The sequence below is a fragment of the Phacochoerus africanus genome, chromosome 9 (assembly GCF_016906955.1).
Source record: "Phacochoerus africanus isolate WHEZ1 chromosome 9, ROS_Pafr_v1, whole genome shotgun sequence".
Classification (NCBI taxonomy): Eukaryota; Metazoa; Chordata; class Mammalia; order Artiodactyla; family Suidae; genus Phacochoerus; species Phacochoerus africanus.
The window spans coordinates 19435032-19455805 of NC_062552.1; the positions used below are offsets into that span (position 1 = coordinate 19435032).

The following is a 20774-nucleotide window of genomic DNA, read 5'->3' on the forward strand; positions in this document are numbered from 1 at the left end:
ATGAAAAAACAATGATTTTATTAAATACAGATCCTGCTTAAAAAAAAAAAAAAGTGTATGTCCCAGGAAAATAGGATCTAAAGTCCATTGTATTTCCTCAGATGCTATTGAAGGAATATAAATTAATACAGCCTTTTTGGAAGCCAATCTGGCAACATTCATTCAAATGTTAAACTAATACACTCTTCAACCTAGCATTTCTAAGTATCTACTCTAGAGATATGGCCATGTGTATAAATACGGAGACTCGCCTATGGAGGCTGACTGAGGCATTGCCTACAACAGCAAAGAAAAATAGAAGTAATTTAAATGTTCATCAACAGGGGAATGGCCAAACCCACCAAGATACACTATGGGATGCTAGCTGAAAAGAAAGAAGTTTAAAAGAATAAAGTGGATTGATAAATGACAAAGTGCAATTGTGTGGAGGACATATTATAAAGTAAAAAAAGGAAGTTGTCAAACAATGGATACAGTGTGATAGATATTGCTACATGCACTTACATACATATACAAGCACATAAAGAAGATTTTGGAAATACACATAAAACTCATAAAAGTAATTATCTTGAATAAAGGGTCCTGGATGAGCTCAAGGGGTATTTTCACTTTGTCAGGATTTGAGTTGTTTTAACCATAGGAATTAATTCATGTAATTACTTTTATAATCAAAATAAATTTTTAATTATTTTTCCCCATTTCTTGTTATCTCAAGTTGAATTTTCCTTTTTTTCCATGTAGTTCTTTTTCTAAATTTTTACTGAAGTGTAGCTGATGTTTATCATGTTTCAGGTATACAGTAAAGGGATTCACTTACACATATCTATATTCATGTTCAGATTCTTTCCCATTATAGATTATTATAAGATATTAAAGATAGTTCCCTGGCTAAACAGTATGCCCTTGCTGTAAAAATAAATTTTTTAAATGTTAAGACAACCAAACTTTTCAGTAAGGCATTTTTTCAATTGAGTATACAGTAGTTAACTGCTTATTGCCTCCAGGTTAACACCCTTTGTTTTGTTGCTGCTGTTCTTAGTAATATTTCTAACTACTGCCTATGTTTGAAGATCATAGCATCCTGAAAGGGATTTTAATTTTAAGCCCTATTACAATTTATTTACTTTCACAGATTCCAAGACTGTCTCAAGATAAATATATTTGCATGTGGTTTTTTTTAAGTTTCAATGGAAAAGTTAAAAAAGAAAATTGATAGAAAATCAATTGTGTTATCATAAGGGGAACTTCCAAAATTTGAAATGCATTCTTTTAAGAACTTTAAAAAAGTGATTTTCTACTTTGACTCAATAAAGCAAAGTACCAATCTACAGATTCAATGCAATCCCTATCAAACTACCAAGGATATCTTTCACAGAACTAGAACAAATAATCCAAAAATTTATATGGAACCATAAAAGACCCAGAACTACCAAAGCAATCCTGAGGAACACAAGCCAAGCAGGAGGTATAACTCTCCCAGACTTCAGACAATATTACAAAACCACAGTAATCAAGACAGTGTGGTACTGGTACCAAAACAGACACACAGACCAATGGAACAGAATAGAGAACCCAGAGATAAACACAGACACCTATGGTCAATTAATCTTTGACAAAGGAGGCAAGAACATAAAATGGGAAAAAGACAGTCTTTTCATTAGGTGGTGCTGGGAAAACTGGACAGCTGCTTGTCAATCAGTGAAACTGGAACACACGTTCACACCATGCACAAAAAATTAAAATAAATAAATAAATAAATAAATAAAACAAAGTACTTTTTGCTTTATAGAGAAAGTATAGTTTCTTAGTATAGAGAGCTGTATAGAGAAAGTATAGTTTCTTAGTACCTGCCTCAAAACTAATATACAGGAACACTTATGCATACAATAAAAGAGAATCTTGTAGCAAATGGGAACTAAGCAGACTAATTCACTGAGTGCCCTGGCAAAGCAGCCATATGCTTCAGGAGCTGCACAGGCGTAAATGACCTTCAATGACCTTCTCCAGAACAGAGCACAGCCTCTGCAGTCTGCCTTGACAATTTTTAGACCTGTGTGAAAGAGTCTGGTTTAAAGGCTGATTTTGTGATTCCCACCACCACCCCCCATTAATAAAAAGCAGCACCCCTTTTGACATCTTGCTCCATCAATCTCGAGGCAGGAACACGAATACTGTGGTAATCTGAGATTGCCTACAGCAAATAGGCAGGTGTGAAGAGCAGCAAGGTTACCTCCACGGCCCAGCACCAGTGACTTCCTTTGGACACGTGTGGTCCATTAGATACGGATGTTCTAGGGCATTAGCTCGGGGCTAATAGTAAGTAAGGGAAAGAAAATTTGGAACATTTTTTAGCCAAGGAAATACACAATATCCCATTTTCCTGGTTTTATTTATTTGTTTGTTTTTTGCTTTTTAGGGCCACACCCATGGCACATGGAGGTTCCCAGGCTAGGGGTCGAATGGGAGTTGTAGCTGCCAGCCTACACCACAGCCACAGCAACGCTGGATCCAAACCGCATCTTCAACCTACACCACAGCTCATGCCAATGCTGGGTCCTTAATCCACTGAGTGAGGCCAGGGATTGAACCTGAAACCTCATGGTTCCTAGTCAGGTTCATTGACCGATGAGCCACGATGGGAACTCCTTCATTTTCCTGCTTTACATTCATAGTCTTCTGCATCAGAATTCTTTTCTTTTTTTTTAATTTCCTTTTTAGGGCCGCACCCTCGGCACGTGGAGGTTCCAGGCTAGGGGTCGAATCAGAGCTGTAGCTGCCAGCCTACGCCACAGCCACAGCCATGCTAGATCCAAGCCACGTCTGTGACCTACATCACAGCTCACAGAAATGCCAGATCCTTAACCTACTGAGCGAGGCCAGGGATTGAACCCACAACCTAATGGTTCCTAGTTGGATTCGTTTCCACTGTGACACGACAAGAAATCCCTGCATCAGAACTCTTAACACAACAGAAGCAAAACATAGCACTGGCCACAATCCTTAGGTAGAGATGGACCCTACACCAAGTACTCTCCAAGGACATCTAGAGGGTGCATGGCTCTTTTAAGTTCCATGAGCCCCAAAAAGTCACTTTTAGCTTATCATGATTGCAAAGCACTTTCCAGAAATGCCAAAAAGTAAAGCAGATCAGTCTTCATGGATTGTCTGACTTCATCATAAATACGGAGAGATTTGCCTTGCGTTGGTGAAATGGAGTTTGAAGGAGGGGAACAAGGTGGCAACATGAGGTACAATCTTCTTTCCATTGAACTCAAATAATAACACAATTTCAAAGATAACCAAGCTGGTTAGCCACAGAAACAAACAGGCCTGGCCATCACCAAAAGAAGAAAAAGCAAACAGCTCACACACACTCACGCTTACACACACAGCAAAGTTTCAAGGTTATTATGTCTTTAGACAAATATATTAGAGATCTGAACAAACCAAACGATAAACACTAAAAGATCTTAACCAGAGACCACTGGATCCAGAAAAGATAACACAGAGTTTGGAGTTCCCGTCATGGCACAGTGGTTAACAAATCCAACTAAGAACCATGAGGTTGCGGGTTTGATCCCTGCCCTTGCTCAGTGGGTTAAGGATTTGGCGTTGCCGTGAGCTGTGCTGTAGGTTGCAGATGCGGCTCAGATCCCACGTTGCTGTGGCTCTGGTGTGGGCTGGTGGCTACAGCTCTGATTCAACCCCTAACCTGGGAGCTCCAAGTGCCATTGGAGCGGCCCTAAAAAAGACAAAAAGACAAAAAAAAAAAGATAACTCAGAGTTTCTAAAAATAGGAATAACAAAATGAAAAGGGATTTTCCGATAAATGAGGCTTAGATTAGATTATTTCTAAGGTTTCTCCTAATACTGAAATAATATTTCTGTAGCACTGTAGGGTAAGACTTTTCCCAAACTAACTTCAAGGTCAAGCTGTCAACACAGGACCTACTTAGTTGCTGTTCTGGCCTTACAGAGAGCGGGTGAAGGAAAGTGATATAAATTTGGAAGATTTGTGAGTTGAGCTGCTCTTCTAATACTTATAATATATCAGACAATTCTATAAAACATATTTTCTGAATTTAGCTGCCCCCTTGCTCCAATACTTTAGATATACAGATGATAGATGGGGGGAGGGAATAATGTTAATGGAAAGATGGATGATGGAGAATGGACAGATGGACAAGGAGACAGACAAACAAAAGGCTGAAGGCAGGATGGAGAACTTACCTGCATGGCCACCTCTTTGCTCTCACTTCCGGGGCCCAGGGACCACTCGTAGAGGACAATCTGGTGATCATCACTGCTCTGGTTTCCATTCAAGGTGATGGAATTTTGAGGCAAAGTTATGGTCTGATTTGGTCCTGCATCGGCAATGGGTGGATGGTCCACAGCACTGTGGACGATGAGGCCTGCTGTTGTGGAGTTAGTGGCTCCATCTGAGTCTGTGACAGTCAATCTACAAAAAGGAGAGGAAGCTACTTTACTGCCTGAATATGCCAAATCTTAAGGCAAGTGGTCAACTGAGTCTGCCCAGAGTGGGTATAAAAAGAAATTTGAGGGTGAAGCTAAGAAAAGAACAGAGACTTGAGGATATATTTTTCTCTTTGTTGCTCTTGATTTACTTTATTTTTAGCTAGTAATATATTCATACAGTAGAGTTTTATTTTATAGGGGTTTCTTATTGTTGAGATGCTGGATGAAGAAACTACCCTCAGCCAACACAGAAGACTCTCTCTCTGCTACCTGAGCCTCAGGAGCTATCAGCTTGCTTTTTTTTTTTTTTTTTTTTTTCAGGGCTGCACCTGAGGCACATAGAAGTTCCAAGGCTAGGAGCTGAATAGGAGCTGTAGCTGCTGCTGGCCTACCCACAGCCACAGCAATGTGGGATCTGAGCCATGTCTAGGACCTACACCACAGCTCATGGCAATGCTGGATCCCTGACCCACTGAACAAGGGCAGGGATTGAACCTGCATCTTCATGGATACTAGTCAAATTCGGTTCTGCTGCGTCAGAACAGGAATTCCAGGACCTAACAGCTTTAAGTCCTGCCCACAGGCCTGAGCATGAGGAGACAGCAAATCACGTGAGAATTTTCAGCTACAAAGTTTTTAAAATTTTCTCATTCTTTTTCTAGAGGACTTAATATTAAGGGTTTTCAGGACTCTCCTTGCAAAGCAATTTTGGGATTAAGCACTTACAAATGATAGTCAATCTACATGAACAAACAACAAAGAGCGCTGCACTGACCCTCCTGTAGTAAACTCACTGGTGATGTGGCAACTGGATCAATGAAATAAGGTCACTTCGCCCTTCTGGGGGAAAAATGTTACTTTGGAGCAGTGATGCATGTTTAACAGGTACAAACAGAAATATGAGAATGAAGCTCTGGAAAGAACACAGGCCTTATTTGTAGATTAGGTACCTGCATAGGAGGCCCATGTATTCTGGGCCACTGTCCCACATACTCCATACAACCAAGATCCAAACTCCAGTTCTCGCTCTGACCAAACACCTAAGGTCCCTCCGTCCTCAACCAGGCTGAGTCAGCACACATTCTGGGCCCTTAGGGAAATTTCTTCCTGGTAAAATGGGGATAGCAGTAGTCCCATCTCAATGAGATGGGTGAAAAGTAATTAAATAAAAATTAATCAAAAGAACCTCATAAAGTCGCTTGTCATTGTATATAAATTTTACCCCAGTAAATAAATAAGTAAATAAGTAAGGTGTTATAGAAAGATTTTCTTTTGGGGGGCCTCACCAGTGGCATATGGAAGTCCCTGGGCCAGGGACTGAACCTGCGCAGCTGCGGCGATGCAGAATCCTTAACACACTGCACTAGACCAGGGATTGAATCCATGCCTCATCAGTGACCTGAGCTGCTGAAGAGACATCACGAGATCCTTAACCCACTATGTCACAGCGGGATCTCTGAAAGACTTTTAATAATAACTTTTCTGAAGTCTCCTTAGGCTTTTATACCATACACAGAGTTCCCACAAATGTACCTTAGCAAAACCCTCTGATAAGTAGGTAATAATTTGGCAACATATATGAAACTCCTTAAAAACATACAGGCCTCTGACCCAGGAATTTTACTTGCACTACAAAATTTAAATATAAGAATGTTCACTCAGGAGTTCCTGTTGTGGCTCAGCAGGTTAAGAACCTGACATAGAGTCTGTGAGAATGCAGGTTTGATCCCTGGCTTCACTCAGTGGGTTAAGAATCTGGCATTGCCTTGGCTGTGGTATAGAGCTCAGCTGTAGTTCTGATTCGCCCAGATCCATTCACACACAAAAACTTGATATAGGAGAGATGTGGTTTTAGATTGGGAAAGAACAGACTAGACCATAAATAGTGGGACAATAGGCTGATTGTCCACATAAGGAGAAATAAAATTGGATCTAACCACAGTAGACATACAATCATCTCTAGATGGATAAAATTTAAACATGAAAAACAAATTTTTTTAAATTTTAGAAGAAAAGGCAGAAAGTACCCTGTAAAACATCTTATACATTTTGATCTACGTAAGAAAAGTATTTTAAAGGTTATATATGTACAGAAAAGAACTATAGGTGTTCCTGTTGAGGCTCAGTGGTAACGAACCTGACTAGTATCCATGAGGATGTGGGTTCCATCCCTGGCCTTGTTCAGTGGGTTAAAGGATCCAGCGTTGCCATGAGCTATGGTGTAGGTCAAAGATGTGGCTCGGATTGTGCATTGCTGTGGCTGTGGTGTAGGCCAGCAGCTACAGCTACAATTGAACCCCTAGCCTGGGAACCTTCATATGCCATGGGTGTGGCAAAAAAAGAACTATAAACATAAGCATAAGCACTATACTGTTAAGGGTGTTTATTTCCAGACAGTGAAATTATGGGAGCTATTCACTTTCTTCTTTCTGCTTATAGATACATTCTGTTTTTATTTTTATGGCAAACATGCATTATTCTTATTGTAAGAATAAAAATAAATTTTCCAAACTTTGCATTGTTACTTGTCTCTAGAAACCTATATTTCTTCTGGTTCAAGTTACGGTAACCACTGCGGTAAACTAAAAATAAATACACGGTACCTCAGCAAAGAAGATACAGATGGCAAACAATCACGTGAAAAGATGCTCCCTGTCATCTGTTTTCAGGGAAATGGGGCTCAATGGGGTTAACGAACCCGACTAGGATCCATGAGGATGCTGGTTCGATCCCTGGCCTCACTCGGTGGGTTGGAGATCCGGCGCTGCTGTGAACTGTGGTGTAGGTTGCCGACATGGCTCAGATCCCACGAAGCAATGGCTGTGGTGTAGGCCAACAGCTGAAGCTCCAATTCAACCGCTAGCCTGGGAACCTCTATATGCCTTAGGTGTGGCTCTACAAAAGCAAAAAAAAAAAAAAAAAACCACCCACAATGAGATGCCACTACACATCTTTAGTATGGCCAAAATCTAAAACTCTGGTAACACCAATTGCTGGCCAGGATGTGGAGCAATAGGAATTCTCATTTACTACTGGTGGGAATGCAAAATGGTACAGCCACTTTGGAAGACAGTTTTGCAATTTCTTACAAAACTAAACATACTCTTACTAAACAATCCTGCTTCTTGGTATTTACCCAAAGGGGTTGAAAACTTCTGTTCACACAAAAATCTGCACATGAATGGGTAAGGCAGCTTTATTCACAACTGCCAAAACATGGAAGCAACCGAGATGTCCTTCAGTAGGTGAATGGGTACATCAACTGTGGTACATCCAGACAGTGAAATAGGACTCCACACTATAAAGAAATGAGCTCTTGGAGCTCTCCTGTGGCACAATGGGATCTGCAGTGGCTTGGGATGACTGTGACTTAGGTTCGATCCCTGGCCCGGCACAGTGGATCTGGCGTTGCTGCGGCTGAGTGCGTAGCTGCAGCTTACATCTGAACCCTGGCCTGGGAGTTCCATAGGCCATGAGGTGGCCAGAAAGAAAGAAAGAAATGAGCTCTCACGCCATAAAAAGACATAGAAGATTCTTAAATGCATATTACTAAGTGAAAGAAGTCAATCTAACAAGGCTACTTACTATACACTGCCAACAACAGGACATTCTGAAAGAAGCAAAATTAAGAAGAAAATAAAAAGATCAGTAGTTACGGGGCAGGGGGGGAAAGGAAAGGGATGAATAAGCAGAGCAAAGAGGATTTTCAGGGCAGTGAAAATATTCTGCATGACGTTATAATGATACATATCTATCATCATTCATTTGTCCAAACGGATAGCATGTACAACACCAAGAGTGAACCCTTTCGGTGATGATGATGTGTTGGTGTGGGTCCATCCTTGGTAAAAAAATGAACCAGTCTCGTGAGTGATGTTGATAACAGGGGAGCAGGGGGCATACAGGAAGTCTCTGTACTTTTCTCCTGATTTTATCATAAACCTAAAACTGCTTTTAAACAAACACACATGAGCACTGGATGCCCCATGTGGCTGCTCATCTATCTCCACACAGCCTATAGATTCCCAGAAATTCACTCAGTGATAAAATAAGCCTGCAGAGGTAGGTAAAAATTTTTTTTTTAATTGTGGTGAAGTATACATAACATTTTAACCATTCTTTTAAAATTTGTGTTGGTTTTATTGAGACTGGAAACTTATGTGATGATCTTCAGACCAAATAGAAGATCCTGCTAATGAGTTGTTAAATCTACGGAACCATTCCTACATTTACACAGTCATTATCACGTTGAATGCTCTAATCTACTTTTTTTTTTAAATTTTATTTTTATTAGAATATAGTTGATTTACAGTGTTGTATAAGTTTCTGCTGTAGAGCACAGTGACCTAGTCATACACACATACACACACACACACATATATATATATATATATAATTTTTCTCATACTATCTTCCATCATGTTCTACCCCAAGAGACTGGATATAATTTCATGTGCTATACGGTAGGACCCCACTGCTTATCCATTCTAAATGTAACAGTTTGCATCTATCAACCCCAAATTCCCCATCCATCCCACTCCCTCTCCCCTCCACCTTGGCTGCCACAAGTCTGTTCTCCATGAAGGTACAATTCAGTGGCACTAAGTACCTTTCACACGATTGTGCAACCACCATGTCTATTCCATGTTCCGAACTTTTTCATCATCCCAAACTGAAATTTTGTGCCCCTTAAACACTACTCCCTATTTTTCCCCTCCCATCACCCCAAAGTAGCCACTCTTCTGCTTTCTATTTCTATGAATTTGACTACCCTAGACACTTGGTCTCAGTGGAATCGTATAATATTTGACCTTTTATGAGTGGCTTCATTCAATTAACCTAATGTCTTCAAAGTTCATCCACGCCTCAGGAATTCATTTTTTAAGGCTGAATAATATTTCATTGTATGTATAACCCACATTTTGAATATGCATTCATCTGTTGATGCTGTTCTAATTGCTGGCTATTATGAGTAATGCTGTTAGTAACACTGCAGTATGCTATTTACTGAATATTTTGTGTCTCCCCACACTTCTATGTTGAAACCTAAGCTCTAACGTGATTGTTATTTGCAGGTGGGGGCTTCAGGAGGTGATTAGGTCATGAGGTCATGTTATTTGCAGGTGGGGCCTTCAGGTCATGAGGTCAGAGCCACCCTCCTCAATGGGATTAGTGCTCTTATTAAAGAGACCTCAGAGTGCTCCCTGTCCCTTCTGCCATTGATGGCTGTCTATCCACCAGGAAGAGGGCCTTCACCAGACACCAAATCTGCCATCACCTTCGTCTTGGACTTCCCAGCTTCCAGAAGTATGAGAAAACAATTTCTGTCCTTTATAAACCCCGCAGTGTTTACTGCTTTTGTTAGTATAGCCTGCATGGACTGAGATAGTGGGCACATCTGTCTGAGTCCCTGTTGTCAATTCTTTGGGGTATATACCTAGAAGGGCAATTGCAGATATGCTAATTCTATGTTTAACTTTTGAAGAATTGCCAAACTATTTTCCACAGCAGCTGCACCATTTTACATTCCCCCCAGGAATGTTCAAGGATTCTCATTTCTTCATATCTTTACCAACTCTTATTTTTTAAATAATTGCCCTCCTAATGGAGTAAACTGCTTCTTAAGCTGAGATTTCAAATAAACAAAAACAGAAGTTTTTACAACATATATGAAATCTTTTTTGTTTGTTTGTTTGTCTTTTTAGGGCTGCACCCACAGCATATGGAAGTTCCTAGGCTAGGGGGTCAAACCAGAGCTATAGATGCCAGCCTTGGCCACAGCAACGCCAGATCCAAGCCACATCTGCAACCTACACCACAGCTTACGGCAATGCCAGATCCTTAACCAGGCCAGGGATTGAACCTGTGTCCTCATGGACACTAGTTGGATTCATTACTGCTGAGCCATGATGGGAACTCCAACACATGTGAAAGCTAAAGTACTTGAAAGCCCTCTGGGGACTTTTTAGTCAAAGATGAATCCAGTCAGATGCTTGAGAGTTTCTTAACCTGGCCAGACTTCAGCGGATTCATAAATATACATGTATGGGCTCCTTCTCTGAAATCATGAGATTCTTAAAGCAGTATATGAGATCTTAATAATATATTAAGCCAAAAGGCGTGGCGTGCAGCTATGCTGTACTTAGAGGAAAATTACAGCTCTAAAAGCTTTATAAGCTTCTAAGGAGGGACTAACATGAGTGACCCAATATTCTATTCTAAGAAGTCAGAGAAGAGCAAAGTAAATCAAAAGTAAATAGTAAGTGTAGAAATAGTAAAGATAAAAACAGAAAAGAACAAATTAGAAAACACGCAAATACTATTTAACACAGTTCTAGTTAGGATTCTTTGAGAAGATAAAATTAACAAACCCCTTAATTAGACCGATCAAGAGAAAAAGAGAACATACATCACCAGTAGTGGAAATGAAAAAGGGGTTACCAGCACAGGTCCTAAAGGCACGAAAAGCTAATATGAAAGAACTATGAACAATTTCATGCCAAAAAATTTGGCAATTTAAATGGAATTTAAAAAACCAGAAAATCTAAGTAGCCTTACATCTATTAAAGAAATTGAATTTGTTATCAAAACTCTCCCAGGAAGAAAATTCCAGGCCCAGATGATTTTACTGTGAATTCTATCAAACATTCAAAGAAGAAACACTGCTAGTTATTCACAAATATTTCATAAAATAAAGGAGAATGGATCACAGGCCAACTTGTTTTATTAACCTCGTACAGTCCTCAAGCTAAAACTTAAAAGACATTGAAGAGAGAGACTGAAAGAAGAGAAGGCACAGACCAAATATTCCAAAAAGATAAACATGAAAATCCCTTAAAAAACTATTAAGTTGAATTCTATGCTATATAAAAAGAATATCATGATCAAATAGGGTTTATCCCACAAATGTAAGGTTAATTAAACATTCAGAAATCTCTCATGGGGAGTTCCCGTCATGGCTCAGTGGTTAACAAATCCGACTAGGAACCATGAGGTTGCGAGTTCAATCCCTGGCCTTGCTCAGTGGGTTAAGGATCCGGCGTTGCCATGAGCTGTGCTGTAGGTTGTAGACGCGGCTTGGATCCCGCATTGCTGTGGCTCTGGCACAGGCCGGCGGCTATGGTTCCAATTCGATCCCTAGCCTGGGAACCTCTATATGCCATGGGAGCGGCCCAAGAAATGGCTAAAACAAAAACAAAAAAAAACCCACAAATACGTAAAATAACTCAGAACAGATCACAGATCTAAATATAAAACCTAGAACTGTAAGACTCCTAGGAAAAAAACCAAGATGTTTGCAATCTTGAGATAAACAATGGTCACTTAGAACACAAAAAGCATGAAACATAAAAGAAAATGATTGATAAATTAGACAATAGGAGTTCCTGTCGTGGGGCAGTGGTTAACGAATCCGACTAGGAACCATGAGGTTTCGGGTTCAGTCCCTGCCCTTGCTCAGTGGGTTAACGATCCGGCGTTGCCGTGAGCTGTGGTGTAGGTCGCAGACGCGGCTCAGATCCCGCGTTGCTGTGGCTCTGGCGTAGGCCGGTGGCTACAGCTCCGACTGGACCCCTAGCCTGGGAACCTCCATGTGCCATGGGAGTGGCCCAAGAAATGGCAAAAAAGACAAAAAAAAAAAGAGATAAATTAGACAATAAAAATGTAAGATTTTTGCTCTTTAGAAGATACTACTAGAGTTCCCACTGTGACACAGTGAGATAAGAATCTGACTGCAATGGCTGGAGTCATTGTAGAGGTGTCGGTTTGATCCCCAGCCTCGTACAGTGGGTTAAGGGATCAGGCATTGTCACAGCTGAGGCTTAGGTCACAGCTGTGGCTCAGATTTAAGTCCTGGCCTGGGAACATCCATATGCTGTGGGTATAGCTGGCCTGTGCCACCCTGGATCCAAGCCATATCTGCAACCCACACTGAAGCTTGTGGCAATGCCAGATCCTGAACCCAGTGAGCGAGGCCAGGGGTCAAACCCACATCCTCACTCAGACTATGTCGGTTCTTAACCCTCTGAGCCACAACAGGAACCCTGGAAATGTTTATTATTTTGATTGTGACAGAGGCCTCACAGGTGTGCACATATGTCAAAACTCAGCAAAATTTACATCTTAAATGTGCATAGTTTATTATATTTAAGTTGTACCTTTACAAGTTGTAAAAAGAAAATGATGAAGGAATTGATCAATCATATAAGTCTGCCTCACTGTGACTCTAAAGATACAAACTTTCTTTCACATAACTCATCACAGCAAGAAAGATGCCATCCCATACTATCCTAACAACCTGAGGCAAAGATTTCCCATAAACAAGTCTTATAATTTATATTATTGATGGGGAGAGTAGAGTCTAAAGTGGCTGCCAACCAAAACTCCACAAAGAAACCACAACTGCCCTGCCTCCTGATCAAGACAAAAAAGCAGCACAGTGTTCTATTTAAGGAAACAGTCAAAATATCAGTGCTGGAAAGCACTATACAAAGGTGGGGACCCCACTTGCCTGAAAGTATAGTTTCCAGGAAGAAGGTTAGACAACTGTAAGACGGGGGACTCAGCTGAAGTCTTCTCTTCTCGGAAGGGCCCGTTAATTTCTTCCCAGTGATAACTCACTATTTTAGTGTCATCTGTACTTTCTAGAAACATGAAAAATAAATGAAAACTGGAGTTAAATGCAAGAATATAAAAACGAACTTGTGATATATGATTACATGTTTAAATTTGTTTTTATACAAAATTACAGAACTGCAGAGGTCTCCATGGATATGGAGTACATGTTAGAAGAAGGGTTTCTGTCTTTCCTTTTTTTAAAAATAAATATAGCCAACTGATATTTATTTATTTATTTATTTTGCTTTTTAGTGCCACATCTGTGGTATATGAAAGGTCCCAGGCTAGAGATTGAATCGGAGCTGCAGCTGCTGGCCTACACCACAGCCACAGCGACACCAGATCCAAGCCACATCCACAACCTCCACCACAGCTCACGGCAATGCCGGATCCTTAACCCACTGAGCGAGGCCAGGGATGGAACCCTCAACCTCATGGTTCCCAGTCAGATTTGTTTCCGCTGCACCAAGATGGGAACTCCCCGCATGGATTCTTAATCCACTGAGCCACAACAGAAACTCCAGAGGAAAGATTTCTTCATCTCCCTGAAGTATCATCATAATTATTTTTCCTAGATTTCCACCAGATTTGAGTGATGTTGTTTCCACTCAGTGGTGAATTTTAAAAAGCAGAGTGATGGGCACTACTGCATTTTTAAAAACTCACCTTAGAGTTCCCACCATGGCACAGAGGAAGCAAATCCAACTAGGAACTATGAGGTTATGGGTTCAACCCCTGGCCTCGCTCAGTGGGTTAAGGATCTGGCATCACTGTGAGCTGTGGTGTAGGTTGCAGATGGGGCTCGGATCCTGCGTTGCTGTGGTTGTGGCGTAGGCTGACAACTGTAGCTCCAATTGAACCCCTAGCCTAGGAACCTCCATATGCCGTGAGTGCAGCCCCAAAAAAAAGCAAAAAGGAAAAATAAATAACCACCTCACCTCAATTATAGCTCATGATACCTTACTGATAATTTTAAACAGGTATCTGAACTGACAGATTCATAAAGAATTGAGATACTTATATATAATTTGTAAAACACCTTTTGCCACCCTAATCATTAAAGTGTAAATCTAGAGAAGGGCAGCATCTTATACGAAAATCTCCCATTTCTACATTTTTTTTTCCTCCTTTTTGTCTTTTTGCCATTTCTTGGGCCACTCCCATGGCACATGGAGGTTCCCAGACTAGGGGGTCGAATCGGAGCTGTAGCCGCCAGCCTACAGCAGAGCCACAGCAACGCGGGATCCGAGCCACATCTGCAACCCACACCACAGCTCACGGCAACACCGGATCCTTAACTCACTGAGCAAAGCCAGGGATCGAACCCGCAACCTCAGGGTTCCTAGTCGGATTCGTTAACCACTGAGCCACGACAGGAACTCCCCATTTCTACTTTAAATGAAAGCAAACAAAATGTATCATGTAGAATCACTGAAATTTAGACCTGGGAGGGAGCCAGATTTCTTTAATTCATTTAAGGAAAGAAAAGTTCTTATGATAGATTAATAATCCTGCAGAGTTTCCTGTAACTAAGCCACAGTGAATTAGAGGAATCAGGCTGCAATGCATTGTCTCGTAAATATTTTCATTTAAAATATGCAGTTTCCCTTGTGGCTCAGTGGGTTGCGAACCCAACTAGCATCCATGAGGATGCAGGTTCGATCTCTGGCCTCGCTCCTTGGTTAAAGATCCAGCATTGTCATGAGCTGTGGTGTAGGTTGCAGAAGTGGCTCAGTTCCTGTGTTGCTGTGGCTGTGGTGTAGGCCGGGAGCTGCAGCTCTGATTCAACCCCTAGCCTGGGAACTTCCATGTGCCCTGGGTGTGGCCCTAAAAAGACAAAAAGAAAAAAAAATTTTTTAATTTTAATTTAAAATTAAAAATGCTTTATTTTCATGCTAAGAGGGAGACATATGGGAGTTCCCATTGTGGCGCAGCAGAAACAAATCTGACTAGGAACGATGAGATTGGGGGTTCCATCCCTGGCCTCGCTCAGTGGGTTAAGGATCTGGCTTTGCTGTGAGCTGTGGTGTAGGTTGCAGACGCAGCTCAGATCCAGTGTTGCTGTGGCTGTGGTGTAGGCCGGCAGCAATAGCTCTGATTAGCCCCCAGCCTGGGAACATCCATATGCCACGGGTGTGACCCTAAAAAGACCAAAAAAAAAAAAAAAAGAGGGAGACATGGATATTTACCTTGGAATAGATGCAAATGACTGTATCAGTATGATTTCTGTATATTTGCAGACTTGCAAAAAGGAGCCTCATTGTTGACGGACAGGGACTGTCCTTCCAACAACCAAGGCAACCGTTCACTCCACAGGATTTGGTCTTAGCTTTGTGATTCAATGGACATAAATGCAAATACCGGTTACACTGGTGTTGTTGAACATATTTTGAACACAGTGTCAAACACAGGGTATGTTTCCATCTATTTTCCTGTGCCTGGACCCACGCAGTAATGCTGGGACCCTTTCCACCTATGCGCTGAGAGAAAGAATCAACTCTGAATTGAACGAAAAAAACACTAGCTGCCCTCACAGAAGGCAACTCTTCCAATATCTCTTCAAAGTGATTTCCAGGAGTTCCCGTCGCGGCGCAGTGGTTAACGAATCCGACTAGGAACCATGAGGTTGCGGGTTCGGTCCCTGCCCTTGCTCAGTGTGTTAACGATCCGGCGTTGCCGTGAGCTGTGGTGTAGGTTGCAGACGCGGATCGGATCCAGCGTTGCTGTGGCTTCTGGCGTAGGCCGGGTGGATACAGCTCCGATTCGACCCCTAGCCTGGGAACCTCCATATGCCGTGGGAGCGGCCCAAGAAATAGCAAAAAAGACAAAAAAAAAGTGATTTCCAACTGCTCATCATGTATACTACATCAAAAGGGGATTCTTTAATAATTATGTTAATGAAGCACCTAGACCCTAAAGACTTTTTCATAGACAAATGAGACATAACTGAAGGGCAACTGAGTTTGAGGCAGAGAAGCTGTGCCAAAGGAACTGAAGAACTTTAAGATGCACACGGAGGAGGAGGACTCGTCTAACTGCGTGTTAGCCCCTAAGTCCTTTCAGCCTCGACAGACCACCCGTTACACCTCAGAGGACATGGGGCACGGCCCCTGAGGTGAGGCGGGATACCCACGGCTGCCGTCAATGAAGGCCGAGGTCAACGGCAGAGTAAGCTCTTGTCTCTCCGGAGAAACAACTGCCCTGGGAGGCAGGTTGACTCTTGCGGCTGTGACAGAAAAAAGGACACAGAGTGAACCCATGTTGTGTACATATATATCATCCCCCAAATAAACCCTCTGACTTTCAAAAATTGATTATTAATATCCTGTCAGGAAGGCCTATAGGCCTCAACCATGGAAAGTACTTTTAATGTTCTGGAACCTTCCTATAAATTTTGGGAGCCTGTCTACAGGGTTAGATTTTTGTACAAAAGGCCAAGCTCGAGGAACATGTGTCATAGCAAACCAGGGCTTCGTCCCATAAATCTGAGCGGTAATCGCGGACAAGGAGGGATCACTAATTATTAACAGAGTACAGTCCCAGCTCCTATGATTGGCTGGATCTTGAATCTTTGACTGAACCCTACGGCCTCCAGCACCACATTTAGCTCTAAGAATAGCCAGGCATGGGGTTCCCTAGTGGAGCAGTGAGTTAAGGATCTGGGTTTGTCACTGCAGTGGCTCAGGTCATAGGTTCAATCCCTGGCCCAAGAACTTCTGCATGCTGTGAGTGCAGCCAGAATAGCCAGGTAGAATGTGCAGCCCATGAGGTACAAGCTGGAGGTGGGGTTGGCACAGAGCTGACCCCCTCCATCATGCAGACCATGCCCACAGCCCAGAGGAGGGGTTGGCAGAGGTTCAAGATCAGCATAAAGTCCATGCACTGAGCTGGCGCTGTTACCACTGGGGAAAAGGGCCGGCGTTTCTCTCTTACACAGGTGCCCTGAACTATGGGCTAGTCGTGGTCTGAAAGGACCCGTGGGCTTGAAAGTTGCTCAATTAGATGCATTTGAAAACCCTCTTTGCTTAAGGTCAAGGTGAGTCATGGGGAACAGGTAGAAAAGTGAGTGCAGCAAATGTCAGACAGAGGAAAGTAAGGCACAGGTGGCTTGGCACCGCCTAAGAACAGCAAGCAATAATCTTGCCAGCTTAAACAGCAAAGTCAAGTGAGTACTAAGAATCATGCAGAAAGCAGAAAGATGGGGGGGATGCGCTGGGGTTGTGGGATGGAAATGCTATAAAACTGGATTGTGATGATCATTGTACAACTATAAATGTAAATAAATTCATTGAGTAATTAAAAAAAGAAACCAGAAAGGAAAAAAAAAAACCATACTCTTTGCATGTTTTCGCTATGGTGGAGCCCAATGTCAAACTAAAAATATGTTAACCATATTATTTAGGCACCAAAAATTGAGATAAACTTGTAGAGCAGGAGGCTGTCCTCTGACACAGACTTACCCGGCTTAACGGTGACATTTACAAATCCTTCTCCAAAGCCATTTCCACTAGAAACTGCTACTTTGAAGGCATAATGTCCTAGTGACAACTGCAACATAAAGAAAAGTCACTGGTAAACACACAAAAGAAACAATGGGTCCACTGCCTAGAACATCTTTAAACATTTCGGAAGCCGTTCTCTTGAGTCAGCGTGGAGAAGGCGCTCTGTGGACACACTGCCACATGTTTGAAGCCTATACATTGGAACACTAAGGTCACCCAGGAAGGCTTTTAGCTGAGTTACAGATGTTCACGGGCCTCATGGAGGCATCCATGAGACAGAGCAGCCAAGGGCAGCAGTACTCAAATTTGCTTGTATGGGAATCATGTACTTTTGTCAAGTAGATCCGGCGGATCAGCAGTCTGGGGTCTGGGTACCAGACTTTAAGAAACAGCGCTCAGTGACATGGAGGTGATGCTAATCTGGGGTGCACCAGCAGCTGGGCAGTCTCGGAAATGGAAGACAACACAATCATGTATGGGCATGATTATCTAAGACAAGGGCGGGCTTCTTCTTAGGAGGGCTTACCTCTTGGAGCAGTATTTGGTAGTCAAACCATTTGTGAAAGGGAATGGAGTTGTTAGCAACCCTAGAAATGTGCCTGACTAAGAATCAGAGAGCTCTCTTTGCAAAGGGAGCAAGCGTTGGAGCCCAGGCTTTAATCTCACTACAGACACCCATACCAGCCTGGCAACCAGCCTCTCTTCCCCGGGGAATGACATGCCAGGTCAGTCAAATAAAGAAATGCTACCGAAAATCCCTTTATTTAAATCTGTCTGTTTACCCACATGCTTGAAACTTGATTCATTTATATCCTTCTTAAGATCTTAATCATAAGAGAGACTTCTGGGCTCAACAGCTAAGAAGGTGCTACCTGAATTCTAAGGTATGTTGTCAATTACAACCAGTCTCCAGTTACGTACATGAGAGACATTAAGCGTTTCCATGTGTCTTTGTTTTATTTCACCTTGGTAGTCTTCTGGGTGGCTTATTAAACTCCATTCATAGCTGTAAGTTGTTTCTGTGAACACAAAAGAAATGTAAGTAGTTATAAATTCTTAGAGGTCACCATAAACTGGGCAGAAGGAAGAAAATAACAGTCTTCAATCTAATTTAGAAACTAATTTAGATATACTGAGGCTCAGTTATCATCCAAGTAAGGAATAACAAGCTTTCTTATCTTCTTAATGTAAATTTTCTTTTTTAATTATAGGAACATACAACTTATAAAATTTTAGAAAATGTAGAAAATTTTTTTTAAAAAACTGCCCTAATTTCATTGTTAGCATTTGATGACTTTCCTTCCAGACCACTGCATCTACTATACATATAAATTTTAACATAGTGTAATCCACTGTACTTTTTCTCCTTTTAATAAAAGGCAAGACGATTTCAATTCATTTCTTCTGTCTTAAGGGTTTATAGAAGGACACAAAAAGAGATTAAATGTCTTTATATTAAGCTGTCTGCCACTGAGGAGTACTAGTGATTAAAGTATGAGGGACAAAACACAAATGACAAATGTCATCTATATTAAATTTTGATCCATTTATGACAGGGAAAATGAATAAGGGAACTAATATTTATGAGAAATAGTCAAACACCTTAAGAATGAAAATACTTTAAGAAATAAAAAATAGAGTTGCTATATGATCCAGCAATCCCACTCCTGGGCATATATCCAGATGAAACTATAATTCAAAGAAATATATGCATCCCTAAGATCATAGCAGCACTATTCACAATAGCCAAGACATGGAAACAACTAAATATTCATCAATGAATGAATGGATAAAGAAGGTGTGGTACATATATATAATGGAGTACTACTCAGCCATAAAGAAGAATGAAATACGCCATTTGCAGCAACATGGATGGACCTAGAGATTATTACACTAAGTGGAGTAAGTCAGTAAAGGACAAATTCCACTTATATGTGGAATCTAAAATATGACTTAAGTGAATTTATCTGCAAAACAGAAACAGACTCACAGACATAGAGAACAGACTTGTGGTTGCCAAGGGGAGGAAGGAGGGTGGGAAAGGGATGGATTGGGAGTTTGGGATTAGCAGAGGCACACTATCATATAGGATGAATAAACAACAAGGTCCAACTGTATACCACAGGGAACTATACTCAATAAACTGTGATAAACTATAATGGAAGAGAATATAAAGGAGAATGTATATATATGTATAACAGAATCACTTTGCTGTACAGTAGAAATGAACACAATATTGTAAATCACCTACATGTCAATAAATATATTTTTAAAAGAAAGAATACATTTGACAGGTCACAGGAATAGGTCAAATGTGCGCTCAGTAGCAGAGCGCTGAACTGGCAAAGAGAGAGCATTTAAAAAAAACATGTCTGAACAGCTGGGGTGAGGATCCCGAGAACCTCAGAGCTGTGTTATCACGAAATATCTGCAAACAAACCTTTGTGTACATGCTACCTTCCTTACCTGACAGTGGACTCTTTCTAGGCTCTGTGGGTCATGACAAGCCAAAGGCTGGTATGTATAACCCTCTCCTGTTCTAAGATATCACTCTGCTTTGCACCATCAGAAACAAATGACCTTCTATCCTGACCAATTATAGGAAACGTATCATATTTAATTTCCTATCCCCTCACTCCATTTTAAACGTTTCAACTTTGATGCTGATGATCATCAAAGCCTCTGGAGTGACATCTGCTCCAGAGCGACATTCACAATGTTCTGAAAATGAATCAATGTTGTACCTAACTAGTCAAGACCCTTTAAGGACATGCCAGCGAAAAGCCTCTACTGGTCCCAGAGCAAAGTCCAATTCTCACCTGCAGGGGGCACTGGCACAACAGAAGCCTTCAGTTCAACTTCGTTTTCCGGTAAAGTTATTATTAGGTTATCGCCAGCAGACACCGTGAGTTCTTTCACTAAAGGTTAATTAGAAATAGTACGTCTCATTATGTACTTTCACGTTATATTACTGCCCTGTAACATATTTGTTTTTGTTCTTAGCATCCATAAAATAAAATAACACATTTTTGCAATAGTTCTTTATGCAACTTTATCTAGGACACTTTGTCTCTCTGGCAAGTAACAACTATATCCTGTATTATGCTGCAGGGTTGATCTGGTACATTTAAAACTGTCTATGTGAGTGGGCACTGTGGAGAAAATAATGTTTCAGATTGA

The 20774-nt window shown here is 41.3% G+C and overlaps 1 protein-coding gene across 1 annotated transcript in view; it reads right to left on the bottom strand.

Moving 5' to 3' along the window:
- Positions 1–20774, bottom strand: part of KIAA0319 (KIAA0319 ortholog) — a 100098-nt gene that overhangs the window by 27230 nt on the left and 52094 nt on the right. The window contains exons 5-10 of the mRNA XM_047796950.1: positions 20414–20512; positions 18516–18613; positions 17553–17640; positions 16226–16318; positions 12986–13118; positions 4231–4459 (exon numbers count right to left, since the gene is read on the bottom strand). Coding sequence (XP_047652906.1) covers positions 4231–4459; positions 12986–13118; positions 16226–16318; positions 17553–17640; positions 18516–18613; positions 20414–20512 — 740 coding nt within the window. The remainder of the gene's footprint in view (positions 1–4230; positions 4460–12985; positions 13119–16225; positions 16319–17552; positions 17641–18515; positions 18614–20413; positions 20513–20774) is intronic.